This window comes from Phascolarctos cinereus, unplaced genomic scaffold (genome assembly GCF_003287225.1).
Source record: "Phascolarctos cinereus isolate Bilbo 61053 unplaced genomic scaffold, phaCin_HiC Scaffold_2;HRSCAF=192, whole genome shotgun sequence".
NCBI lineage: Eukaryota > Metazoa > Chordata > Mammalia > Diprotodontia > Phascolarctidae > Phascolarctos > Phascolarctos cinereus.
Window position 1 is genome coordinate 141,479,797 of NW_027555625.1, and position 26,983 is coordinate 141,506,779.

Consider the following 26,983-nt stretch of genomic DNA (forward strand, 5'->3'; position numbering starts at 1 on the left):
TTGAAGTCCCTTTTCAAGGCCCAGCTTACCAGTCTGCCTTGGAGCCTTCCCTGATCCCCTGGGTGACAAGCTATCCCTCCCTCCTTTAATCTCTCTAGCCTCTCTGTTTAACACTTCCTCTGAACTTCATCATTTTCTAATCTTGTATGATAAGTATCTGTCTACCTGTCTCACCTTCCCCTGGTCATCCAATCTCCCTCCCCATTAGGGTGTAAGCTCCTTGGGGGAAGGAAATAGGTCATTTTTCATTGCTTTATATACAGTGCTGAGCACAGTGCCTTGCATATATTATGTGTTCAGTTAATGTTTGTTGAACCAAATTGAATAGACTGTCAAGAATGGGGTACTGAACACTTAACTAAGGATTAGAAGACCTAGTTGAGTGAGTTTGCAAATCACCTTCTGAAACTCTGTTTTCTTGATTTCTTTGAGTTGTTGTGAACCTCAAATTATAAGGTAAATTCTGTCAGCATAAGGTATTATTCTATTAACTCCTTGAGGGCTGGCTGAGACAGCATCTTACTCACTTCTGTGTCTCCAAGAAACCAGGGTGGTACTTTGTACGTAGCAAATACTAAATACGTGTTTGTTCAATGCACTTGGCAGGCACCAAATGAATGGCAGTTCAGGAGTTGAGAGAGAGAGAGAGAGAGAGAGAGAGAGAGAGAGAGAGAGAGAGAGAGAGAGAGATCTCTGCTGGGTGTGAGGTTGTCAGAGAAAGCGGCAATGAAGATGTTTGTTGAAGGATAGGCAGGATTTGGATAATCAGAGAAGAGTCCAGATGGTACATAGAACTTAAGGGCTGGAAGAGACATTAGAGGTCCAAAAATGGTCCCCTCATTTTACAGATGAGAATACTGAGGCCACAGAGAGAAGTTAAATGACTCACAGAAAGTCCCATGGCTAGTAAGGTGCAAAGCCAGGACTTACAACCTAGGTCTTCAGACTTTTAAGCCTAATGTTCTTTCTACTACAATGGAAGAGGAAGGAGAAGAGGCCAGAAAAGTGTTAATAGGAGGTCAGGGGTGGTATGTTCACTGAGAAGGCTGACAGCAGAGGGATGGTATATGTGTTGTTTCCCAATACAAATCCAAAATTGTGCTCGAGGTCTAGGGTACTCAGGTGGGGATGTGGTGGCTCAGGGGATTAAACCTCATGACTGAGGACTTGCTGTATTACTGCAGAGTGTACATGGAAATACTCGATTGAGTCATGTGTTCAGGTGGGTGTCATTCTCCCTGGGGGGCCACAGTGGGACATCCCCTCTTCAGGGTAAAGAAGGATGATTATCTATGTGAAAGGGACCCTCAGGGGATGAGACTTTTGGAAAGAGGAACTTGGTGGTTGTAAATCAACCAGAAAAGAGAAAAGTGAATGAGTGTGAGACACAGACACAGAGAGAGAAAAAGGGAGAGAGAGACAAAGAAATTTAGAAAGAGGAAAAAACGGGGAGAAAGGACAGAGAGAGCCATCAGGAGGGGAGAGAAACAAAGACCAGAAAAGGGAAAACACAGATTGAGAAAGCTCAATACAGAGAGAAACTGTTGGATACTCAAACAAGTGTTTGAGTTGGAGGGAGGGAAGTGAGGAGAAGGAGGAGATAGACACAGGTAAACAGAAAGATAGAGAGGAGACACAGAGAGAGAGAGAAATGAGAGAGACGAAGACAGAGACAGAGAGCTGGAGAAACAGAGGTACAGAGATAGACAATAAGAGTTAGAGAGAATGAGTTGGTAGAGCTCAGCTCTCATTCTCGTCATTCTTCTAGCAAACAGTCTCCTTTGCTAGGTGTGAGGAGGAGCTGCCCAGGCCCCACCTGTGGGACAGGTGCCTGAATTCCACATTACTGGTTGATCAGTCTCCTCCCCACCCCGTAGGGAAAACAATTGGGAAACATGGGGATTACAGCCTTCTGTAAAACTTGCACTCCTATCAGCTTCCAGTTACAGGGCCCTCCCCTGAGTGAGAAAATCTCTGACCCTTTCTCTCACTAGGTGAGGCATCTGAAGCTGCCCGTTTGGTTTCTTGGGTGCAGATCAACAAGGCCAGAGATCTGGGAACTGAAGAAGGAGCCAGGCAGTACCTCAATCATTCTTCACTAGATCCCCTGCCTCTCCATAATAGCAACACAGGAAAGGAAGTCATGATGAGAGAAAAAAATATTTATTTTCACTGGGTAATGGGGGAAGAGAAATAGATGAAGAGATAGAAGCGAAGAGGGACAGAAGAAGACTCAGGGACCTATAAAGTCATATCCATCTCTCTTTCCATATACATCTATGTGTATGTATGTTTAAAACTTCTGTAAGACTTTTGGTACACTCTGTGCATGTGTATATATGTGTATTTGTTAATATATGTATATATGTGTTTGGGTTTTTTTTTTCTTTTTGCTTAGGCAGTCGGGGGTTAAGTGACTTGCCCAGGGTCACACAGCTAGTAAGTGTCAAGTACCTGAGGCTGGATTTGAACTTGGGTCCTCCTGACTCCAAGGCCAGAGCTCTATTCACTGTGCCACCTAGCTGCCCCAATATATGTGTTTATATATGTAATATTCATGTAGAGACACAGAAAAAAGCAGGTAGGGCTTGCTCAAGGGACTGAGATAACCCAATACATTAATGATGGAGTAGGAAATAGACCCTGGAAGCTATTTCTGAGACATGGTGCTGGGTAGATAAGAGACTGAGATAGTGTTTCTTCTCCTCATTCCCCCCACCCCCCCAAAAAAATGCTTTCTTTCTTGAAATTCTCTCTCCAAAAGAAAAAAAAATGGATCCTATATGGCATAGTGCTGGGCGGCGGTGGTGTGGTGGGGTAGAACCACCTTCTTTCTGGATTTCCTTCCCTTTGAGTGGTCACATTTCTTCATCTGCTGTTTAGTCATTTTTCGGTTGTGTTAAATGCTTTGTGACCCCATTTGGGGTTTTCTTGGCGAAGATACTGGGGTGGTTGGGTATTTCCTTCTCCAGCTCATTTTACAGATGAGGAAATGGAGGCAAAGAGGGTTGAGTCACTTACTCAGGGTCACACAGCTAGTAAATGTCTGAGGTCAGATTTGAACTCGAGGCCTCCTGACTTTAGGACCAGTATTCTTTCCACTGTATCACCTGCCTGCCCTGGTATAGTGAACTATGGGCTCTGGAATCAGAGAATGTGGGTTCAAATCCTGTTTCTGATACTTATTATCTGCGTGATCTCAGGCAGGGCACAATCTTTTTGGGCCTCTTTTTCTTCATTTATAAAAAATGAGGGGGGAATGGACTAGATTTTCCTGAGGATCTTTCTAGTTCTTGATCTATTATCATATGACCCAGAAAGATCAATTACTGCTGTTCTCCCACCATATTTAGGATTTTCCTCTAGAGGTGGAGTCCACAATCTGGCTTCAGATTTCCAGAGCCAGTGTCCCAGCCAGGAAGGAGGAGGACTAAGGCAAATTATATAAAGCAACCAGGTGCTGGAGTGGGGAAGGATGGGAGGGAATTAAGCAAAAGCAAGCAAAAGGGACAGAAACTGCCATCCCCCTCACCCCCAACAGTGGTGGTGGCTCTTGGCATTTTTATCTTCAAAGCACCAAATGCAGTATAATTAAATCTGGGTGTGTGAGTGGAGAACTGTAAGTTCTACGATTCAGAAAGGGAAACTGAGGCCAATGAAGACAGAGAAAAATGGCCTAAAGTCGTGAGAGAGGTAAGAGGTGGAGTTGGAAAAATACCGGGAACTGGGTCAGAGTCACTAGTCTGTTTGCTAGTCTGTGTGGCTGTGTGACCATGGATGCTGAGCCTTTATTTCTTCAATTGTAAAATGGGGATATGAGACCATTGCCTGTGATTGTAATGAAAAAAGCACTTTGCAAAACCATAAAGGGCTATATAAATTTGAAGTATAATTATTTCATGGAGAGTTATAAAGATCAGGGCCCATAATTCTTCTAAAGTCTTCAGTATCCAAATTTGACTTTGATTTACAGCAAGGGTACCTCCTCCTGCTGATTCAGAAGATGAGGGAGTGAGGTTGACGGACATATAAATTGAGGCCTTTGGGACAGAGAAATCCAAATTAGTTTGGACATAGTTGAGGAGGGCTTTTCACAAGGTCCTGATGGAAGTTTAGGTAGTTGAGCAGCTAGAGGCCTACTGGTGATCACCTGGCTTATGGTATTAGCTGCCCTTGGGAAGCTCTGCTTCCTAGTTATGATGGGAAAGGTCCAGAACCAAATTCCAAAACCTGTCCTCATTATCTTGTGGATTCATTTATAGTCAAGGCTCCCTGAGTCAGTCAGTTCCTTTTCTACTGGACCCAGGGGTTCTCTGTCTTCATCCACCCCAAGGATCCCAAGCATCAAATAAAGCTCTATTTGTTATTTTTAAGATGGTGTTAAAAATTTTAATTTAATTTCATTTTCTCAATTTTATTAAAAAAAAACCCATTCATTTTTTTAAATCTTTTTTTTTTTTTTGGCTAGGCAATGGGATTAAGTGACTTGCCCAGCGTCCCACAGCTAGTAAGTGTTATGTGTCTAAGGCCAGATTTGAACTGAGATCCTCCTTAATTCAGGGCTGGTGCTCTATCCACTGCACCCCCTAACTGCCCCCTCATTTTTTAAAATCTTGAGTTCCAAATTCTCTCCCTCTTTCCCCTTCTCCCTCCTTAAGAATGCAAGCAATTTGATATAGATTGTACATATGAAGTCATGAAAAACGTATTTCCATATTAGCTGTGTTGCAAAATAAAACATAAGACCAAAAAAAAAAAAGAAAAGAAAAAGAAAGTAAAAAACTGTGCTTTGATCTGCACTTAGACTCCATCAATTCTTTCTCTGGAGGTGCAGAGTCCTTCAGAATTGTCTTAGATTATTGTATTGCTCAGAATAGTTAAGTCATTTCAGTTGATCATCAAACAATATTGCTGTCACTATGTACATTGCTTTCCTGGTTCTGCTCACTTAACCTCACATCAGTTCATATAAGTCTTCCCAGGTTTTTCTGAAACTATCCTGCTCATCACAATAGAATTCTGTCATGGTCATGTACCACAACTTGTTCAGCCATTCCCCAATTGATGGACATCTTCTCAATTTCCTATTCTTTGCCATTACAAAAAAAGAGTTGCTACAAATATTTTTGTACATAAAGGTCCTTTCTCTTTTTCTCTGATCTCTTTGGGATACAGACCTTGTAATGGTATTGCTGGGTCAAAGGGTATGCACAGTTTCATAGCCCTTTGAAGCCCCATATATTGTTAATGTCATCCCTGTTTTTACTAGGAGACAGAATCAAGAAAGATAAGGTAGCTGCCCCTATTTTGGTTGCTTACTGTTTACAGACTGACCACAGAAACTGATCACAAAGCTGGGAAAAAAGGCAGCCAGGAGTCCTTTGCCCCAAGTCTCTGGCCCCAGGGAACTCAACAGCATCTATATACACACTCACCATGAGTCACTGATGGCACCAGCATACCTTCCAGTTTCCTCATCATACTGGTAGTCCTTGTGGGTATTTTTTATTAGGTCAATAATTAAAGCAGGTAAGTATCATCAGTGACTGAGACACTCGGCTTTCCTCTGAACTGAAGCCCAGTTTCAGTGCCTTAACAGTTCGGCCTCATGGGTCAGGCAGATTTGCCGTTAGGTTCCCTGAGAAACTCATTCCTCAGATTTCTTGCCCTCCATTCTGTTAGTTTTATTCCACGCTTGGTCCCATCTTCTCCCTGAGACAGCCTCCCATTCTGAGTTCAAATTCTAATGGAGTGGGTAGGGAAGGAGAGAGTAGGTGGAACACTCTGAATGGGTCCAGTCACTGGGTTGAAGAGTAGACTCGATGAGCATAGATGAGTCTGCCAATTCCATCTGCTCTGATCACTTGTTCGCTCCAAGTCTCTTAAAATCTTAACAGGACATCATAGTAAGGGACATTGAGGTCATAGGGATTCTTGGAGGGCTCTCAGCTCATGGAACTAAAATGAGTAGATACAGAATAGATGGTCTCTAAGTAAACAGTGAATGGACAGCCACAGGAAAACCTAGGGTATCAGCAGAGGCAGAAAGCAATGGTGATGATGGGGAGAGAATCCTTCTAATATCCCTACGTCAACCAGTCTCTCTTATTCTGAGACCTACATTGAAAATTATGGGACTTTCTTCTGAAGACACTAGGCTTTACCATTCCAGTTCCTGCCCTATCCAGGTTTTACCCCTCCAATCAGTCAGCATTCTTGGTTTATCCACTGAAGTCCCTTTCTGAGACTTCCTTAGAGCAGGGAAGTGACCTTGGTTTCCCAAAGGCTATGCCAGTTGGAGCACAGGTCCTGCCAAGATGGAAGGGCTTTGCATCCAAGTGTGGTGATGAAGTTTGCCTAGCTAAGGTTGGAGAAACTTAATTCCAGGTTAAGTGCTTAATGGTGAAATTTTTGGCCATAGAAACGCTTAAAAACTACTAAGGTGTACTAAAACTGTATAGGTATCATGAGCTAGGTAAGTGGGGGGTGTATTCACAGAGAACATTTTCAACAATTAAGTACTGAAACTACTATACATTATCTCTTGTTTCCTCCTGGTGGAATATAAGCTCCTTGAGGACAGGGGATCTTTTATTTTGTCTTTGTAACCTCTGTGTCTAGCATAGTGCTTGGCACAGAATTGGATTAGATTCTCAATAAAAAAAGGAGGAAAGTATTATGATTTGGATTTTACAGATAAGGGAACTGAGGCCTAGATAGGTAAAATAACTTGCTCACAGTCACAGAACTAGTGTCAGAGCTGACACTGGAACCCAGATCTTCTAAGTCCAATTCCAATATCAAACTACACCACATTGCTTCTAAAGTCTAGGCAATTACTGCTGTGGTATATTTACATATTTGAAGTCTTTTGGGATTCTCACCCCACTTCTGTTGCTGCTCCTTCTCCTTCCCCCCCCCATTTTCTCTTGGTCCCTTATGCCTTTGTCACATTCTACCTTGTATCAGTTATTCATGTCCCTATTTTGTTTCCCCACCAACTAGACTGTTAAACTAAACCCGCTGAAAGCAGGAACCAGGTCTTATTAATCTGTTTTTCTCCTTTCCCCAACCTTGAATATGGCCCTGCATGCAATAGTGCTTTCGAAAGATCTAGTGAACACAAGATTTGGAGACAGAAGATCAGGTGTTAAAACGAGAACACTGGCACCTGCTATTAGAGTACCTTGGTCAAATCACTTAACATCATCTGGGCTCAGTCTTCTCATATGTAAAATGATGGGGTTTGACTAAATAATCTCTGAAGTTCCCTTCCTATGACCTTAGCCTATGTCCCCTAGTACAATAACAATGGGTTCCATCCCAGAGGAAAAAAACCATGTGGCGTAATAGAATGTTAGAGGTGGAAAGGGTCACCTAGTCCAACAACTGGTCATTTATACATGGGAAGACTGGATTGGTGAGATTAAGGGATTTGCCCAGGGTCACACAGGCAGTAAGTACGAAAACCTTGTTCTCAGACTCCCAACCCAGTGTTCTTCACTGTACTACCCTGAATTTGTGGCAACAGAATCACACTTAAAATGCTCTACTTAAAGAAACCAGAGATAGTGATGCCTTCTGCGGAGTGAATAATCTCTCTTGTGGATCCTGGCTCCCTTTTTTGGCATTTCATCCCCACTTTTAGTAAATAGATCTATGGGAGGACATAATTAAGAAAGTCGAAGAAGGAGAAAGCAGGAGGAGATACAATTTGTGTTGGTCAAGGAAGGCTGGTGAATAGGAGGGAATGATGGTAAAGAAGACTGCTATTGGAATCCACCCCCTGATGCCTACCAGCTGTGTAACCCTTCGAGTTATTTCAGCTCTCAGATTCTGTTTCTTCATCTGCAAAGCACTTAAAGCTGATATGAGAATCAAATGAAAGTGTTATGTGGAAGGGCTTTGTGACTATTAAAGCCCTCTATAGAGATGAGCTCTTATAAACAATGAAACCACTGAACCGCCGAAGTATCATAAAGTCCCTCTTCACTTTTGCAATTAGGGAAAACCTAAGACATTGCCTGCTAGCCCAGTGGCCCTAGACAATCACTCTCGATCATACCCGCCTGATATTGGAACCCACGGACTTAAAAAAACTTGACTTCATGAGCAAGGTAGACAGGTAAACAAGACAGAGAGGCTCAGCTGAGTCGGAGACACACCTCTTGACATCTGGTGATCTCCAGAGCGGCCCAAGCTACTTTTTCCGAGCTAAGGAAGAGGGCGTGGGGGAAGGTGTCTGTGTCAGGGCTCTTGTGTATGAGGTGGGAAGGGGCAAGGGGAGGGATACCGGCATCAACAACCTGATGCGGGCCTGGGTGCCTTGGTCTTCTCTTTCGATTATACTCCTTTAGTGGAGACACTGTTGTTGCTGTTTTTGTTTCTTTTTGTTCTCAGCGCTTAGCTAAACACTTAAATTAATAAATGTTGATTTACCGCTCTTCGCATCAGTATCTCTACTCTTCCCCAAGATGGGACTCTTTCCCCTGGCTTTCCTCTTGGAGAGGTTGGGGCACCTTAGGGCTATGCGAAAAGTGTGGCTGAGGAAGTGCTCCGAAGTCTTGGGAGGGGCTGGGGGAGTGGGGTAGGTGGACAGGTGGACAGGTTGAGGTGCTGGGCTGAGCCCCAAATCTCAGAACTGCACCTTCCTGCCCTCCCCTTCCCCCATCCACCTATCCTGGCACCCTGAGCAGAGGCCGAGGCTTCTTCCTGACCTCGAGCGAAACAAAAAGTAGCCCTAGTGGAAATATGGACTCACCCAGGGACCTCGCCCCACTTCTCTTCCTCAGCCACGCTTGGGGCGGGCGCCACAGGGTATTTTGAGCTCGAAAACAAAGCGTCAGATCTATTTGAGGGACTTTTGTTCCATTGGAGCCCAAGCTCGGGGCCCTGCGGCTGCCCGGGGCTCAGCCACTTCCCCCGGGACCTGACGCGTTTCCCCTCCACCGTGGCCCGATTTAGCAAGCCCGACGCGCCACTTTCAGCCTCAGCTTCTCCTTTCCCTCCCCTGGCCTCGGCTGGAGATGGGGCCGAAAGGGGAGGGGTGGGGGGGAGTAGGGGGAGAGGATCTTGCCATTGCCCATTAGTGGAAAGGGGAAGGTAGAAGATAAGTTTCCTAGTTTCTATTTGGTCGACAGATCCCGGTACTCTGCGCTCAGCGAGGCAGCTAGTCCCGGAGGGGGGGCGGGGCGGGGACAGGCAGCGTGAGCTTTTGTGGTTAAGATTCGACTGGAGTGACCACTGCTTTCGATCTCTCCCCAAGTGGCCTCGGGTGTCTCTGTTAATGGGTGGTAGGCATGGGCATCGTTTTCATACAGAAGGGGTACTCCGCACTGTACGGAACGCGTGTAGACAGTTTGCATGGATGCCTAGAGAGCTGAGTGATTCTGTGTGTTGTACTGTATTTGCATAGTGGTGTAAAAACCCTGGGATTTTGTGTGGGCTGCTGAATTTACAATATGTGCTCGATGTATGTGTCTCCAGTGTATGCCATGTCCGTGTACGTCACCCTACAGGATGGGTGTTTAAGGGGGGCAGTGTGGTATAGTGATGTAGTGGAAGGGACGTTGGATTTGGAGTCAAAAGGCCTGATTCTGCCTTTCTTAGAATCACACGTCTAAAAGAGAAGTGAAAGGTTTAGTTCAGTCCCCCTCATTTTTACAGATGAGGAAACTGAGGCCCAGATAGGTTAAATGACTTTCCAAAGGTTACACTGATAGTGCCAGTGTCAGGATTAAAACTCAGGTCCTGTGACTCCAAAATGAGCATTCTTCATAGCATTTTGGATTTAGATCAGGAAGGACCTTAGAGGCCATTTGAATCCTACTGTATGCCTTTTTGCATATGAGGAAACTGAAGGATAGAGAAATTCAGTGATTTTCTACAATTAGTGTCTGAGGTGGATTTGAACCCAGGTCTTTCTGACTCCAAGTCTATTGTCATAGTCACTATGCCATGTTGATTCTCTGTAAAATGAGTGAGTTGGATTAAATAACTTCCTAAATATCTTATGGCTCAAAAATCCCATGATTCCTGTAGCCATGGATCTCAGTAGGCATGAATGTGCTTCTCCTGTATCTTTGTTTGGACTCTTTCTGGGGGCCTGGCCAGGGGACATATGTGCATACTTTTTCCTTCCAGATGACCCCTAAATTTTTGCTGACACTCCTCTATCTGGGGCATATCCTCCATATTCTTTTTCCGTTATTCAAATCCCACCCATCCCCCAAGTTCCACTTCAAGTGACCCCTCTTCTAGGAAGCCCCTGAGCCCATAGGGATTTCTTTCCCCTTTTGGAACTCTTTCCGAAGAGCTTTGATACTGCCTTGCACGAAATACTTTGGCTTTGGAGTCAGAGGGCATGGAATCAAATCCCATCTCTGCCACGCTTTGTGGAACTTTGAGGCAAGCTGCTTGACCTCTCTGGCCTGAGTTTCCTCATCTGTAGAGTGAGGAGGTTGGTTGGCCTCGAGGTCTGTTCTAGCTCTAAATCTGTGATTTGTGAACTCTGTCTCTCCTTTCATTAATGTGTGGCTCTGTGTCAATTTCCTTTTGTGTCAGTGCCTAGCACATAATAGGTTCTCAGCATGAAATTGTTCAATAACCATTTATCGTGAGCCTACTGTGTGCAAATTCCTATGAGTACCTGAATGAATGAACACAAGGCCTCCAGTGTGTGCGCAGAAATGTCAGTGTATCTGGGTCTATTTATGGTCACTGCAGTGTATACTTCTGGACTTCACAATTGTTGGGCGTGTTTCACATCTCTGCTAAAGGAAATGCAGACTCCTAACTTACTCTCTTTGAGGCTTCCACTTTCACTTTATGAGTAGAGCTAAACAAGGTAGTACACGTGTAACAAGGTGGGTGTCTGTCTAGTAGAAATGTGAGCTTCTGAAAGGCTCAACAGATCCCAGGCAAATAGCCCCAACTCCTCTTCCTTTATTTAACCTAATGCTCCCTGCTCAGTGAGATGATTGCTAGAAAGGAAAAAAGGTCAACTCTTCTTCCTCACCTTTACTCTCACCATAGGAAAAACCTGGCTCCAGGTAACTGAGGTCCAGATGGGGGACCCTGGAGCTCTCCATTCCTCTTTCAGCGTGTCAGGGGGATAGACCTCCTTTTCCCAAACTATGCCTTATGATCTGGCCTCCTAAGTGGGATTTTCTATTCTGAGGTTTTTAAGCCAAATGATCTCAATTCTTTTTCATGTTGTGTACATTATGAGTCTCTGTTTCACCCTGCCCTCTCCCCTTCCCCTAGGGAGGGTGGGCTTCTGGAGGTAGTGGGCTGTGGAAGACCAAGATGCCACAGTGACCCCTCACTACCACCCAGTGCATCTCGTGGAATCCATCTTAGAGCTGGAAAGGACATTAGAAACCAATCCCTTCATTTCACAAAGGAAAAACGATCTGAGGCCCAGAGGGGTGGAGGGAGGGTCGAGATCACACAGCTCTTGGCTAGCTAAAGGAGCTGGTGCTCTTAGGACAGTAGGATTTTAGAATTGGAAGGGATCGTAGAGATCCTTTAGCTCAGCTGAATTGGTCTTAGAGATGAGAATATTAAGTAAGGCCCAGAGAAGAAAAAGGACCCACCCAAGGTTATGGTGCATCACCAGGCTAGCATAGATTCAAAACTCCTACTCCAGACTCCAGTCCAAGACTGTTTCTACCGAGCCGTTCTAGTAAGTCTTTCATCCTCCTTTATCTTTTCACCTGTTCCTTTCTTCTCTCATTGACTCACCTCTTCTCCCCCTCCCCCCACCCCAATGCTTATGCCTTAATGGGCCATTGGCATTCTGTAAGGAACTCTGACCCAGTGACTGGCATTCAGGGACAAAAGGACTTCTGACCACCAAACCTGGGGGTGGAGGGGTGTGTGTGTGTGTGTGTTCTAATCAGTGTCTTAATAGCTACAGGCTTGTGTCCCCTCCATTGCTGTTCAGTAATTGTGGGATCTTCATATTCCTCAGCCCAGAAATTCTTCTTCCAATCCTGAAGTCAAGTAGTCAGTTCCTCACCTCAGCCTCAGCTTCCTAGTTTGTAAAATGGTGATTAGGAGCCTCCTAGTAGGACAGAGAAGTGGTATTTGGGGTGTGTGGTGTGTGTGTGTGTGTGTGTGTGTGTGTGTGTGTGTGTGTGTGTGTGTGTGTGTGTGTGTAAGAGACAGAGACAGACAAGAGAGAAGGGAGAGAGACCTCACCTGCCTGTGCCTGCAGGTGTGTAAATGGGAAAGTTAATTAGCGACTGTTTGAGATGCCAGGATGAAAGGTGCCTGCCGGTGGGGACTAGGTAATTTCAGGTAATACCAGGACAGGCTCCTCCTAGGTGGGCCAGGAGCCAGCCCCTCCTCATCCTGGGAGGGGGAAGGATGGGGAAACAGCCCCTCAGCCCACTCCTGAGCCGAGGATCACACCCCAGAGGGGCTGGGGGAAGGGAGAATTCTGAGCTAAGGGTCTTTGTCTTTATAGGGAGTTGCTTGTTAGTTGCTAAGGAACTGTAGATCTTTGTAGATCCAAGTCTCCATTGCCTCATCTGACTTGGGGAGTGGGATGCTGGGTAGAATCCATTGAAGCTGGGGGAGTCCATCTACAGCCCTCAAGTCTCTCTGCCTCTTACCCCAATCCCATGACTTGATCTGGTGGAGATCTCTGCCTCTCTCTGCTAACCCAGAGTCAAAAGATTTACAGCTGGAAAGGATGTTAGACAATGTCTACTTCAGTCCTCCCACTTTAATAAGAGGAAACTGAGTCTTCCTTGAAGGCTCAGTTCAAGTGCTGTCTCCTCCACAAAACCTTCTCTGATCCCCCCAATTATTAGTGCTCCCTCCCTCCTAAACTTTCCATGTATCATGCTTGTTTTCATACACAGTCTCCCTTTTCCTATCCCCTCCCCCTCTCCTGCCCCCAGTAGATTATTAACTTTGAGGACAAGGACAGTTTTGTTTTTTGTATCTTCAATGCCTTGAGCAGTGTGTTGCCCATAATAGGTACAGTTTAATTGTCTAATTGAATCAAGTTTCAGAGAGATGAATAGACTTGTCCAAAGTCACAAGGCAGTAAATAGTAGAGCAGGAATTTGAACCCATTTCTCAGACTCCGAATCTTGTGCTATTTCCCAACAATCAGCAGCTTCCCAGGCCCACCCCTAGTCCTTTTCCTTCTCAATCCTGCTTGGGCAGGCACACACACACACACACACACACACACACACACACACACACACATACACACACACACGAACAGACCCCACCCCAAAGGGCAAGGAAAAACAGGTGTGGTGCTGACAGCTCATTGGAAATTCAGAGGAACCCTAGTATGCATTACCAGGCCTTCTTCCCTCTGTACCTGGAGTCATCATTGTTATTATTGTTTTTACATGGAAGTTTTCCAAAGTGACTTGTTCTCTTTCTCTCTCTCTCTCTCTCTCTCTCTCTCTCTCTCTCTCTCTCTCTCTCTCTCTCTCTCTCTCTCTCTCTCTCTCTCTCTCTCTCTCCCCATACATTTTGTCTCCATCCTCCCAAAGAGCAGGCATCTAGAAGCAGTGGTTCTTCTCTGGGAAGGATCGGATGCATGTAGAAGACCAAGGAGGAGCTGGAGAATATGGCCAGAGCGCAGGATCCTGCCTGAGAGACAGTGATGGGGAGAGCTCTCTTCTGGGCAGTCCCTGCCATGGCCACAAAGGGCCTAGGGTCAGGCTGGGACGAGGAGGGGAGATGCAGAAGATTTGGCATAGCTCCTACCATCCCTTTCCCCCAGTGTCTGACTCATTCTGTCTGGGTTTAAGTGGAGGGAGCTGGGTTTGCTTTAAGTAGTCAGGCGGGTGCATATACGTTTCCCAGTACATAGCGCAGTTTCAGACTCTTCTACCAGCTGGTCATCATCACCTTATCCCTGCCCCATGAGTGGTAATTCTCCTATATTTCTTTTCAGTAGTCCTGTTATTGGGGATCTTAAAGCAATTTGTAGCTATGATCTTCTTACTCCCAGTAAGAGGAAGATACAGGGAATGCCTAGGGGAAGGGACTTTATAGTAGGAAAGCTGAGACTGAGGTGAAACTTTCCAAAGGTATCCACAGAAATCCCAGGTTTGCTACCCTTCTCTCCCGGAGCCCCTCAGAAGGGTGTGGTTTAGTCAGTCACAGAATACACAGCATAGATCAGTTTCTCTTATTATTACTATTTTTTTTCCCTTTGAGGATGGAGTGGAAATCAGGATCAGGAGTTTTCTCCTAAAACTGATACAAAACTCCAGAACACGAGAGAGAATGGGATGGGGGGAGAAACCAAAGAAAAAAAAGCCAAGAAAGTCAATAATTTCCTTGAAGGATAAACATCTGATCCACACCACCCCCAAATAAACACGCTCACCACAAAGAAGGAAGAGCACCAGAGGGAAATCTGTCTGTGTCTGGATTTGGTGCAGCCCTAGGAAGCTTAGCCTCTCTCATTTCTCCAGGCACTCACCCAAGCAGCCAATGACACCCTGGTGCTGGGGGAAGGGGGGAGGAGTAGAGGGGAGAGGGTGATGTGTAGGGAGATGTTGACACACTAAAACAGTCCCCATTGCGGCTGCCTTCCGTGACATTGTAAACGGTCACTTCCTTTTGCTTTTTTTAACTCAGATCGCGGGCTGGCGGGTGCTGTGGGACCCAATTTTACCACTCGTATTTCCTCTTCGACCCCCGGGTTGGTCTCAGATACAGTAATCACACAGCCTCAGAGGCAGAAGGGACCTCAGAAGAGAGATTCTGACTCTGTCCAGTTCTGGGGTACCTGTCCTCTGCAGCCCCTTGGGGATGGTTTTTTTTAGGCCTGTGTAGTGAGCTCTAGCCATGCTGGGGGTGCTGAAGGGGGAGGTGGCTGGAGTCTGTCAGGGCCATTTCTACTGCTCAGCTAAGGTGGGGTGTTATAAGAAGGTAATGATCCTGAGTTCTGTGGCAGTGCCTTTCATCAGATGATTTCAATGCTCATTGCACACAAGAGTAATTAATATCAGCCATAAGACTTTGCCAAGGTGGGGATGGGGTGGCCATGGGGGCTATTAACTTTTGGAGGAAAAATGAAGCAAGGATGGGAAGATGGGAGCTAAAGGGGGGAGGGGTGGTGGGAGACCAAAAAGGTGCAGGGGGAGAGAACTGAAGTGACTTTTTTTTTTTCTAGGTTATGAGTCACACTCTGTAGGGTAGCTAAGCCTTAGGGACTCCGAGGGGAAAGCCTTTGGAGGAATGTTAAGTGGAAGGGAGAGTATAACTGATTAATCAGGTAAGTGAAACCCATTCAGTGCCCAAACTGAAAGCCATCTACTTCAGGAGTTCTTAACCTGGGGTCCTCGAACCCCTAAAGTGTTCTTGGGTAGATTTCAAGGGGGAGGAAAAAATACACTTCTTTTCAGGAACCTCTAATTGAAATTTAGTGTTACCTTTAATTCTCTTGAGATGTGATTCTGAGAAGAGATACAAAGGCTTACCTCCAATGCCAAAGGGGTCTAGAACACAAGAACCCCTACTTTAATTGAACCCCCTCGTTTTAAAGGTAAGAAAGCTGAGTTTTGAAAGGTGAGTGACTTGCTCAAGATCTCAGATCAAGTTAATGATAAAGCCAGAATTCAGAACCTCCATTTCCTGCTCCCCAGCTTAGCACTCCCTTGCTCCTTTATCTTTGAGAGAACCTCCAAGTCTGTCTTCTCTCACTGATTTTTTTCCTTACTGATTTTTTGAAGAAGAATGAGCAAAGGCCAACAGTTCAAACTAGATGGCAATTGAGGATGTTATTTTTATTTATTTTGTGCAGTGTGAAAGGGATTCCAAACCCAGAGGCTACGGCCTGAAGTTCTTCTCCAAGATTGAGATGACCTTGCAGGGGGAAAAGGTGGTTGGGCAAAGAGCTGGTACCTTTGACATAGAGCTTGGAAAGGAGCAGCCCAAGCCTGGTTCTGTCCCTGGTCATTCGACACTTTTTCCAGGCGATTGTAGGTCTAGCTAAAAATCATGATAGTTCTGAGTGAGGAATTGACTGGAAGCCACTGAAGTGCCCAGGTGGAAATGCTTTATGAAGTCACTGATGGACCAGGAACCTGAAATGAATAGGAAAAGGGAAGTGAGGGAGGGCTGTCCAAGGTTTTTCTCTTGCCATTAAATAGAAGGGTAACGATCAGGTACTCATTTAACTGGGCATATGAGGAAAGACTAATAATTTAATAGTCATTTCACTTCAGTTTCCCTCTCACTGTGTCAATTGGGGGTAGGGGTGATGGGGGTGGAGGAAGGGTAATCCTACCGTGTAATCCTATACAGTCTTTACCCTATTCTTCCAGTCCCTAACTCTTGATAGATCCAATTTTATTGGGTAAACTTCTGAGAGATCTTGTGCCTTTGGAATTATTGCAAACTGGAATGCATTTAAGGTTGATCCCTGAACCCACTGGATCCTGTAACAAGACCTTGATGCCTTCCTGTCTCCATACTTGGCCACTCTAGCCAAGAGAAAGGCAGAAGCATCTGTTTGACTCCCTCAATATCTGTCTTTCCTTTTGCTCTTCTACCTTCCCTCCCATAAAGGAAAAAAAAAACCCACCACCACCAAACACACACATAACATAACATTTGCTGTCGGGGCAGGGGCAGGGGCAGTTGGTGGCCAGCGGCAAGGTGAGACATAAAAGGCTTTGTCTCAGAACCTTTGGTGGGGATGGGAGAAGTAGTGCTGAGGGTTGAAGAGTGTAGTAGGTTGGGAGGTCCCAATCCTCGTGCTTGTTAGGGAAATTGAGGCAGAGCTGGGGTCCCAGGGAATAGTCCTAGAGAAGGAAGACTTTTTTTTTTTATTGTTGGGTAAGGACTGGGGAAGTAGGAGTTGTCAGGATAAGTAAGGAGGGGCTGAGGGAAAGGGAGAGAGGGCAGAACGTGAGGCATGAAGAGAAGTGGTGATGTCCTGAATGTTAGCCCTATTACCTCCTGGAAAAAATACAAACCCCATGGCCTGGTTTTTAGAATGCTCCCCACAGTGGTTCCTATGTACCTTCTAGACCACCTCTCTGCTTTGGGCCATCTGGTCTACCAGCTTTTCCCTGTACCTGCCTCTTCTGTGTTGGGTGCTCTTCTCACCTCCGATTCCTAGAATCCGAGGCCTGCTCCCCCAGTCATTAGTGTTCTGTCTTGGAATCACTTCGTACCTGCTTTGTCTTTGCTTACTTGTATACTGCTGTACTCCCCCCGAATATAAGCTGGGACTGTTAACATTTTTGTCCTTGTAGCTCAGAACACAGTGGCTTGTATGCAGGAGGCCTTAATCCATATTTGTTGAAATGAATTTAAGTAAGTGAGATTCCTCACTCAGGACCTTGCATCTTAAAAGAGGCCCTTGGGGGTAGGGCAATACTTAACCAAGGAATGAATTTCTAATTGTGGAATTTTTAGGCATCTGCAGTTGGAGATTTTTGAGGGGGAGGGATGAGGCAGGGCTTCTTAGAACCCCTCAAATCACTTCATTCTCAATAAATACTCAGTTGAGAAAAATGATGCTTTTGACCGATCTCCCCACAATTGGGGGGGGGGAAGCAAGGGTGTTGGAGGATCTGCTATCTCAGCCAAATGGTTGGTCCACCTAAGGCATATCTAGCTCTTTCATCTCCCCTGGGTACTGCCAGGCTCACATATCTACAACTTGAGGCCCTAGCACTTGGCCCAGCCAGCCCTTCCTGGAGTGCCCAGGGCTCATTTCCTGGAGAGGCAATGTGGTGTACAGCAGAGAATTTGAGACTTGGAGTCCTGAGCAATGGGGGTGCAAATCCGGGCTGCAGTGCTTAAACGGCTTGGTGAATTTGGGAGAGTTGCTTAAAGCCTCTATCACTCTCTTCATCTGTGAAATGGGGGTGAGAATACTTGCCCTATGTACCACACAGGTTATTGTGAATACAGTGTCCCTTAAAATAAGTCAATGTGGGACAGCTAGGTGGCATTGTAGATAGGGCATCAGTCCTGAAGTCAGGATAGACCTGAGTTCAAATCCCACTTCAGACATTTACTAACTGTGTGACCCTGGGCAAGTCATTTAACCCCAACTCCAAAATAAAAAAAGAAAAGAAAATGAGTGATGAAGAACTTTTATTATGTGCAAAACACCAGAGGGAAGATAGAGTTCACATTCAGTTATTTTCTGGCTAGTGTTCCCCAGAACCAAGGCACTCCAAGGATATAATCTGTCCTGGAGGCACTATTGGTCCTGACAATCAAAGGATTGTAGAGGCAGTCAAAGGATTTTATCTTTGGTGACTTTCTGGCACTGCCTTTCTCTCTAACTTGCCCCATCCGTTCCTAGCCTAGTGCTTGGTTTCTCTCTCTCTTTTTTTAATCTTAAAATTATCAGGTGCACTCATTCACACTAAAGCCTTAGCATTTTGAGGTGTTATGCTTCCTGGGGACATTTGTATTTAAAGTGAGGCCCTTAAGAAGGGAGAGGAAAAAGTTTAATTCAAAGGAATGCATTCCTAATGGAGGAATTTTAGGCATCAATGGGATATATATCTATGTCTATATCTATCTATCTATCCACACACACACACACACACACACACACACACACATATATATAATATACATATATATATATATGCACGCACACACACACATACATATATAGCATATATATAATGTATACACATATATACATATATATGTCTATATTTGGGAAGAGGGAGCTCCTTAGGGTCCTTCAAATCATAATGTTCCAACTTCTTGCTTTGCTTTTGGGTAAAGTCAAGTCAACAAGTGTTGAATATGTGTTTATTATGTGCTAGGTACTAAACTAAGTGCTGGGCACATCTGCAAAAATAAAGACAGTCCCTGCCTGGAACAGTCCCTGCTTTCATTCTAATAGTGAAGACACCAAAATGGAGCTTAAAAACAGGTGGGGGGAGAGGTACCTGCTCCAGGGGGCATAGTGGTGATGTCCCAAATATGAAGGGTGGTTGGCCTGGGCCTTCCTCCGAATGGAGGTTCATAGAAGAACTCATCAGTGGGAAAAGGGGCCTCCAAGGGTAGAGAAAGAAGGAGGCGGCTGAGAGAAATGGTGCCTAAGTCCAGAGAATGGGTAAATCTGTTCGTTTGGGGGTTGGGGCAAGAATAACAAGTAAAGGCGTCTCTTGGAGTCACTCACGTAACTCTGGTTTTGCTCTTTCCATCTGCCAAGGGATGGACTGGCCCACAGAATAGAGAAGCACCTCCCTACTGGGTACTCTGTGCCCAAGGAGGGAGGCAGGCCGGCTTTGATAAGTGACCTTTCTCCCCCAGGTGCTCTTGTACTGGGTCTTACCTAGTTAACCCAGAAGCATGGACTGTGCTCTTGGGGGTCATTTAGTCCAACCCATACCAGGGCAGGCACCTCTTCCATAACACCCAGGACAGGTATGCTGCAGCTTCCACCCTTATTCTGCCCTCTGTGGCAAAACAGAATAAATTAATTTCCTCTTTCACATGACAGCCCTTCAAACCATAGGATTATAGATAAATAGAGAGCTAGAAAGGACTTCAGATGTCCTCTAGTCCAAGCCTCTCATTTGACAGATGAGGCCCGATGAGGAGACATGACTTGACCATTTCTGGAAAAAGCAAAGTGGAAGGTGTTAATCAGTAAAAGTTAGCATGAGCTGGTCCTTCCAAGTTAAACTCAATTTCCTTTTTCAAAGGATTGGAAACCAGTGGACCAGGAGAAGGAGATAGACATATTACATCTGTATTTTGGCAAAGCTGAGATAAACTTCATGATATCTTTGTGGAGATGATAAAGAGATGTGGGCTAGATTGGTGGTGTCAAACTCAAATAGAAATGGGGAGTGGGCAGGGGGATGGGAAGGAGAGGGGAGGGGGGAAGGGTACTGATCCGTACACAGGCATCCCTGCTGGCTGTATATTGACTTAGTTTTAAAATGTAATACTATCTATGCTTTATTGCATTTGTATTTATTTTGCCAGATATTTCCAAATTACATTTTAATCCAGTTCCCATTTCACTCAGGAGTGTTGTGGGCCAGGTTTATGACATTTCTGGACCAGATTAGATAGATTAGATAGATTCAGAACCAATTGACAGACTGGATATAAAAAATGGTGATTAATAAATTGATTCCAACCTGATGGATGTCCCAGGAATCTAGGCTTGACTCTTTTCTGTTAAACATTTTTCTCTCCAATGAGGGTGTAGATGACATGTTTTATTAAATTTGTAGATTACCCAAAGCAGGAAGAGACACTTAACATATTCAATCAGGAAGCAAAGAGACTCCGACAGGCTAGAGTGATGGGAGAAATCTAATGGGAGAATGTATAATTGGGCTGGGTTCAAAAAATCAGCTGTGTTAAGTACAGAGGCACTGAGTCTTGACTAGGTAACTGCTGGTCATGTGAAAAAGTTCTGAGGATTTTAGTAGACCACAAGCTCAGTATGAGTCAGCAGCGTGACGTGACAGCTAAAAAAAGCTAATCAGACTGAATTAATAGGGAAGTGTCCATTAGGGACAGAAGTAACAGTCCTATGTATGCTGCCCTGGTGAGACCAAATCTAGAATATCGAGTTTGGTTCTAGGCAGCTCATTTTCAGAAAGAGATTAAATTGGAGAACATGTAGAATTGGGGAACGAGGATGGTCAGAGGTCTCCAAACCATGCCACACAGGGAACTACTGAAGAAAGTAGGGCTGTTTTGCCTGGAGAAGTTTAGACTCAAGGGATACATGATCGTTACCTTCAAAGCTGGAAAACAAGGTTCTTCTTTTAAAAATGGATATGAAAATGTTTGGGGTCAAATTTCATTAAAATTTGAGTAATAGACCGAGTCCCTGACCTTGTTCATTATACTGGACAATCAGTTGAAAGTCCCAAGTAAAAGAACTTTTGTGAGCAGTTGTCATAGCCCGTGTCCTTCTCAGAGCTTGAGTGGGTTGGGACAGTGGAAGAAGTACTGGATTTTGAAGTCCCAGGATCTGGGTTCAAATCCCAGCTCCACCAATTATTACCTGTGTAGGTAGTACACAGGTAGGAGGAAATAACCTATATTATGATGTCACCTGTCTCTCTCGATTGTCAGCCATCTAGTGTAGCAGTCTTTTTGTCTTGTTTGTTTTTGTAGCACCCTGCTTGGCAGTCCAAGAGGGCCTGATGTCCTAGACTCACTGAGGGTGGGTAGAAACTGTCTTACCACTCACTTCCTTACATCTGGCAGATCAATACCTTGCTAATCATTTTTTGCTTTCTACTCTCCCACTTCAAAGATCATTTTTCTTGGAAGAGAAAACAGAAGCAAAATGAGTTAATTAGCTCCTCCCTTCCTCTACTGTGGCCCATTATTATTGTGCTCTCATCTGCAGTGTGTCTATGTCATCATTCCTCTTCCTCTCTCACCCCGATGCAGCTCAGTAAGCATTTATTGAGTGCCTATGACACGGGAGAGAAGGTGAATTTATATAGCACCAACTACATGCCAGGCACTGTACTAAGTGCTTTATGAATATTTCTCCATTTGATCCTCACAACAAGTCTGGGATGCAGGTGCTATTGTGATCCCCATTTTACAGCTGAGGAAACTGAGGCAGACAGATTAAGTCACTTGCCCAGGGTCACCCTAGCTAGTAACTGTATGAAGCAGGATTTGAGCCTAGGTCTCTCCTGACTACAAGGCACCAGTGTTCTTTTAACTGGAAAGGATGCCACTTACCAAAATTTGAATGTAACCAAACATCGATTCTTTTCTCCTTCAGGTTCACCAGGAATGGTAGCCTGTTACACCGTGTTCCAGGGGAAGTGAAAGCAGTGAGGAAGGAAGGGGTGGCCTGGTCTCTGTGTCATGGAGGGTGGGCATGTGAACCTGGCAGGAGGTGATGGCAAAAAGAAATCCCCTCCACCCCTGAGAACTTCCTTCCATGTCTCTGAAGGCATCTCGGGGTTTTACAGGGTCGAATAGGTGCCCAGCTGCTCACACCCTACTCCAGCCATATCCGTCTCCAGCAATAGTGTTTTTGGTTTTCTTTGGTAGATATTTAAAGCTGGGCCCTGTCTTCAAGCCTACTCTTGGAAGCATTTCAGCCCAGCCTCCATACCCCAGTCACCTCTCTGGCTCTATTGTGATGTTTCTCTCTTTCTCCATCTCTCCGCCCTACACACACATACACAAATACACACAAACACACTCTTTCTTCCTGTCACACCCCTTCTGTCCCTCTGAAAGGTCTTAAAGGAAGAGGAGTGAGTCAGACCCTTAGTGAGGGGACTGGGGGTGTGCAAGCAGGGAGCCAGAGGACTGTGGTTTCTTTGTGGTTGCTGCTCTGAGAAAAGCCCCACCATGTAATGGTTCAGCCTCTTTCCACAAGCTGGAGGGGAATCAGCTGTCTGTGCCATGTGGAACTTGTACACAGAAGCCTGCCAAGGTGGGCTTCTCCTGGGTTTTTGGGAGGGTGTGACTCCAGAGGGTCTAATCGAAATCTACGGTTTGGTGGCTGATATATGCAATGCTTTCTGGGCTGGCACTCTGTGCGTCACTAGGGGAAGAAGGGCAGCAGTCAGTCTGCTTAGCAGCCCCAGGATACAGGGGGTCTGGCATCCAGCCCCTGTTCTTGTCTATTTATATGACAGGTGCTAGCGAATCCTTCACCTCCTTGACCTTTCACTCTTCTCACCCTGCTAATCCCCAGACCTCAGTAACTTGGGTTATCTGTCTGACTTCTCCATGGTAATAGGAGGAAATTACAGAATTGTGCTGAGTCCATTAGAAATTTATCCCGTCTAATCTCAACTGGGCCCTCACTGGTACCCTGCAATTCTTTTATTCAATTCTTATTGATCCCCAATCATACTCTCCACAGATATTGTTCCAAACCCTCTCCTTTCTCCTAAAAGTGTCCAACCCTCTCACTTTCAGCAATGCCTCAAAAGATGGCGGCCATCCCAGAGTTCCTTTGCTTCCCCTCTTCCACAACTCAGAATTTCTCAATGCCCTTCTCCATCCTTGAGGTGACCCTCTCACCCTCAGCCCGATAAAGCTAACCCTTTCATATGTGAGCTTGACCTTGTTTCACCTCCATCTTCTCCATGATCTTGTTAGATCAATTATCTCCAAACCCCTACTGTCTCTTATGCTTTACTGGCTCCTAACTCTTTGTCTACAAACACATTCACAGAATCTCAGACTGGGTGGGACCTCAGAAGCCATCTGAGACAGTCCGTGATGGAAAAAGAATCTCTGCTACAACATAAGTGGTCATCCAGCCTTTGTTTGAACACTTCCAGCAAGGGGGAATTCATCACCTAACAAAGCAACTCATTCTATTTTTAGATAGCTATAATTTTTAGGAAGTTTTCCCATTCATCAAGTCTTGCATTTGCCTCTTTGCAAATTTCTCCTAACTCCCTACCCCCTCTCCTTTCCCCTAAGTTCTGTTCTCTAGGGCCGAGAAGAACAAGTCGTAATTTCTCTCCCACAAGACACTCTTTCGAGTATTTTTGGGTCTTCTCTTCTCCCCTCCGAGCATCCTGCCCTCTTCAAATGATCCTCATGCAGCATGGGCTAAGGCCCTTCATCATTCAGTCTCTCCAATTGAAAAAACAGCTCTTCCCTTGAAGTGGGCACCCCCTCCACTACCATGTTATCCCCTTCCCTTCACTGCCAAACTTCTAGGGAGAATAGTCTCCACTTGTCTCCAGTTGTCCCTCACCCACATGCTCCTCAGTGCTCTCAATGCTATTCTTTGCTTTTTTTTGTAAATTTTTTTCTTTTACACTTAAATAAAAATTGAGAAAAGGAAAAAAAAAACACATTGCCAAGTACACAGCAGACCTTAAGAGAGAATTCAATATAAAACAATAAATTTCTATTTCAAGAAAACCTATATGATAAATAGTACACATTGTTTTCAAAGTTGCCCAACTTTTCTTTGCTTCCTTGTTGATTTTCTTTTGTTCTCTGCTGTGTACTTTTTCCCCTCCCCCCACCATAATGAAGGCTACAATTAAGTATGGATATTTATATATATACACACATATATATATATGTATATATATACATATACATAGATATCTAGAAACATAGATATATATACACATATACATTAAAATACATATATACACATATACATTAAAATACATATGCTTATTTCCTCCTATCATCTGTTTCTCTGATGTTGGATAGCATCTTCCTCTGTAAGTCTAAGTCTTTCTATGTTTCTAAATCAGCCAGCCCATGGTTCCCTACACCACAACAATATTCCTTTCTAGATTCAAATTCTCAATGCTTTTCAATCTGTCTTCCATCCTCATCCCTATTCTGAAATTTCCCTAAGGTTATTAACGACCTCTTCAACACCAAGATCCAGCGGCCATTTCGGATCCTTCTCCTTTTTGACTTTTCTGCAGCACTGCCATTATTGGACACCCACTCCTGCCAGGATACTGATGCTTTCTTGTTCCTTGGTTGCTATAACTCCTGTACCATCATGGATTCTCTTCTCACTCTCCTTCAATAGTTTGTCTTGGTTTCATCCCTGAAGTTTGAGTGTCCCCCAAGGTTCTAGCCATCTTTCCTTGTCTCACTACGCCATCTTCCGTGGCAATCTTATCTTCTCCAGTGGTCTCAATGACCATTTCTATGCAGATAATTCCCAAATCCCTATTTCTAGTTTTGGCCTCTCACGTTAGCTCCAGCCTCATTGTTTCAATGCTTGCTAGACATTTCCACCTGCATGTGCTATAGGTAGCACATATCACACACACTCACACACACATACACACACACAACATATATCAGGGGATAATAAATGGAGTTATAATAGTCATGGTACCTCTAAAATATCCAAAATTGTCCCCCCCACCCAAACCCTATCTCTGTTTCTGTTAATGGCATTAACATTTATTAGTCACCCAGATTTGAAGTTGTCTGCCTCATCCTCACCCCACCCTTCCTCAGTCAGTTGTCTAGCCTTGCCTATTCTATCCCTGAAATATCTCTTGAATCTTTTCCCCTCCCATTAAATCATAGTCTCAAAGTCAGAAAAAAAAAACAACTTTAGAGGACATCTAGTCCAACAGTGGGAAGAACACTAATTCTAGAGTCAGAGGACCTGGGTTCAAATCCTACCTTTGATACCTGAGCACCTGGTCTTAGGCAAATTCCTTCACCTCCGGTCCTCAGTTTCCCTATATATAAAATGAGGGGGTAGGACTAAGTGGTTCATGAGCTCCTATCCGCCTCTAGGTCTTTGACCTATGATTCTCTGAACAGTAATGTCTTCTATGATATCCAGACAAGTGATCACGGAGGCTCCATTTAAAGCCTTCAGTGAAGCGGGAACTAGTGCCTCCCAAGTCTGCTCATCCCACTTTTAGATTGCTAAGAAGTTTTTCCTTATATCACCTTTGGCCTAAATATGTCTCCTTGAAACTTCTTTCCATTTCTTGTAGTTCTACCCTCTGGGGCCAAGCAGAACAAGTTCTATTCCTCTTCTGGAAGATAGCCCTTCAAATACTTGAAGATAGCTAACATGCCACCCCACCCTTGCCCCCAAGATTTTTCTTCACCAGGCTGAGCATCCTTAAGTTCCTTCAACTAAGCCTTGTGTGCCATAATCTCCAATGGGAAGCCACTGAAGGAATTTGAATGGAGAATTGCTATCATCATATCTAGGCATAGGGAAGATGCTATGTAAGATGGATTGGAGGAGAGTGAGAGAGAGAGAGAGAGAGAGAGAGAGAGAGAGAGAGAGAGAGAGAGAGAGAGAGGCAGAAGATCCTTTAAAAGGTAGATACCATGAGCCCTTAGCAGGACTAATAAGACAGATGAACATGTCCATTTGCAGGTGGTAGAAGGAGCCACATAACTGGGGAGGGTCTCAAACCAAGGGGGCAGCTTCCCACTGATAGCAACATTCTTTCTGTCAATGGCTGTCTACATGGGACACTGAGCTTGTCATTGTGCCAGGCAAGTCAAATAGGCTTGTCCCTTGTCTTGTTCTCTAGGAATTGAAATACTGATTCAATGCAGAAAGACCCTGTAAGAAATAGAGAACTGAATACTGAGCAGGTTATTCCGTTCTTGGATGCTTCTGGCCACGTAGGCATAGCTTTGCTGAGTGTTTTCAGAAATAATCTAAGGGCAGCAGTTTCATCTGTGTGCCTTTGATCCTAACCAGTGCCCACGAACTCTAAATTCTAAACTGATCCTGAAAACTTCCATGCTTAGCTGGATGGGATACAGGTGGATGGTGGCCTCATGCCTTCTGCTGTTTTTCCCTCCCCCTCCTCCATCCCCGACCCACAGTGGAATGTAAAGGAAAGAGTTCTCAACTTGGAAATCGGAGTTTGAATCTGTCTCTGGCACTTATTAGTTGAGTACCAGGTAGATAGAGCTTTTATTAAGGGCTTATCGTGTGCCAGGCACTGTGCTAAGCACTGGGGATACACATATGAGGCAGTCTCTGCCCTCAAGGAACTTACATTCTAGTTGGGGAAGATGACAGATAAAGGGAAGCTGGAAAAAGAGAGGAGGAGGATGAAGGAAGGAAGGTACCTGCTTAGGGGCTTGGTGAAAATGCTGTGTATAGCAGAGAGTCGTGGGCCACTGTGGGGTAAGAGAAAAGCCAGAGGACCCAGGAGTGGAGTCCAAGTTTCAAGTGGGGTGGAAATGGTATGAGAGTAGGGTAATGGTGAGAAGACAGCTGGGGTTAAATACTACACACAACCTTTCTGACTAATGTACTAATGTCAGCCATTATTTTTATTTCAGGTCTGCTGGAGGAATAAAGGAGAGTGGGACTTCAGATAGACTTAGTGCGAAGGCCCAGCTGCCACTCCCTAGGAACTCTCCTTAGGCCTCCTGACTCCTGCCTTGGGCACCTCCACCCGGGGCAGCTTCTTGGTCTGACTGATAGAACTCCACCCACCCCTCTTTACGCCCCCCAGATGGTGAGCCTGGGACCCATACTGTTGTTCCCTCTCATTGCTTTCCC

At 44.9% G+C, this 26,983-nt stretch overlaps 1 protein-coding gene across 6 annotated transcripts in view; it reads right to left on the reverse strand.

Annotated features, from left to right (window-relative positions):
• Positions 1–15,751: 15,751 nt before the first annotated feature.
• PEBP4 (phosphatidylethanolamine binding protein 4) overlaps positions 15,752–26,983 on the reverse strand; it is a 264,107-nt gene continuing 252,875 nt past the window's right edge. For 5 of the 6 annotated variants that reach the window (XM_078149647.1, XM_078149651.1, XM_078149649.1 and 2 more), the window contains one exon: positions 15,752–16,076. In XM_078149647.1, coding sequence (XP_078005773.1) covers positions 15,982–16,076 — 95 coding nt within the window. In that variant the 3' untranslated portion in view covers positions 15,752–15,981. Of the gene's footprint in view, positions 16,077–19,309; positions 19,434–26,983 lie in introns of all 6 variants that reach the window. The other variant, XM_078149648.1, reaches the window with a different exon arrangement.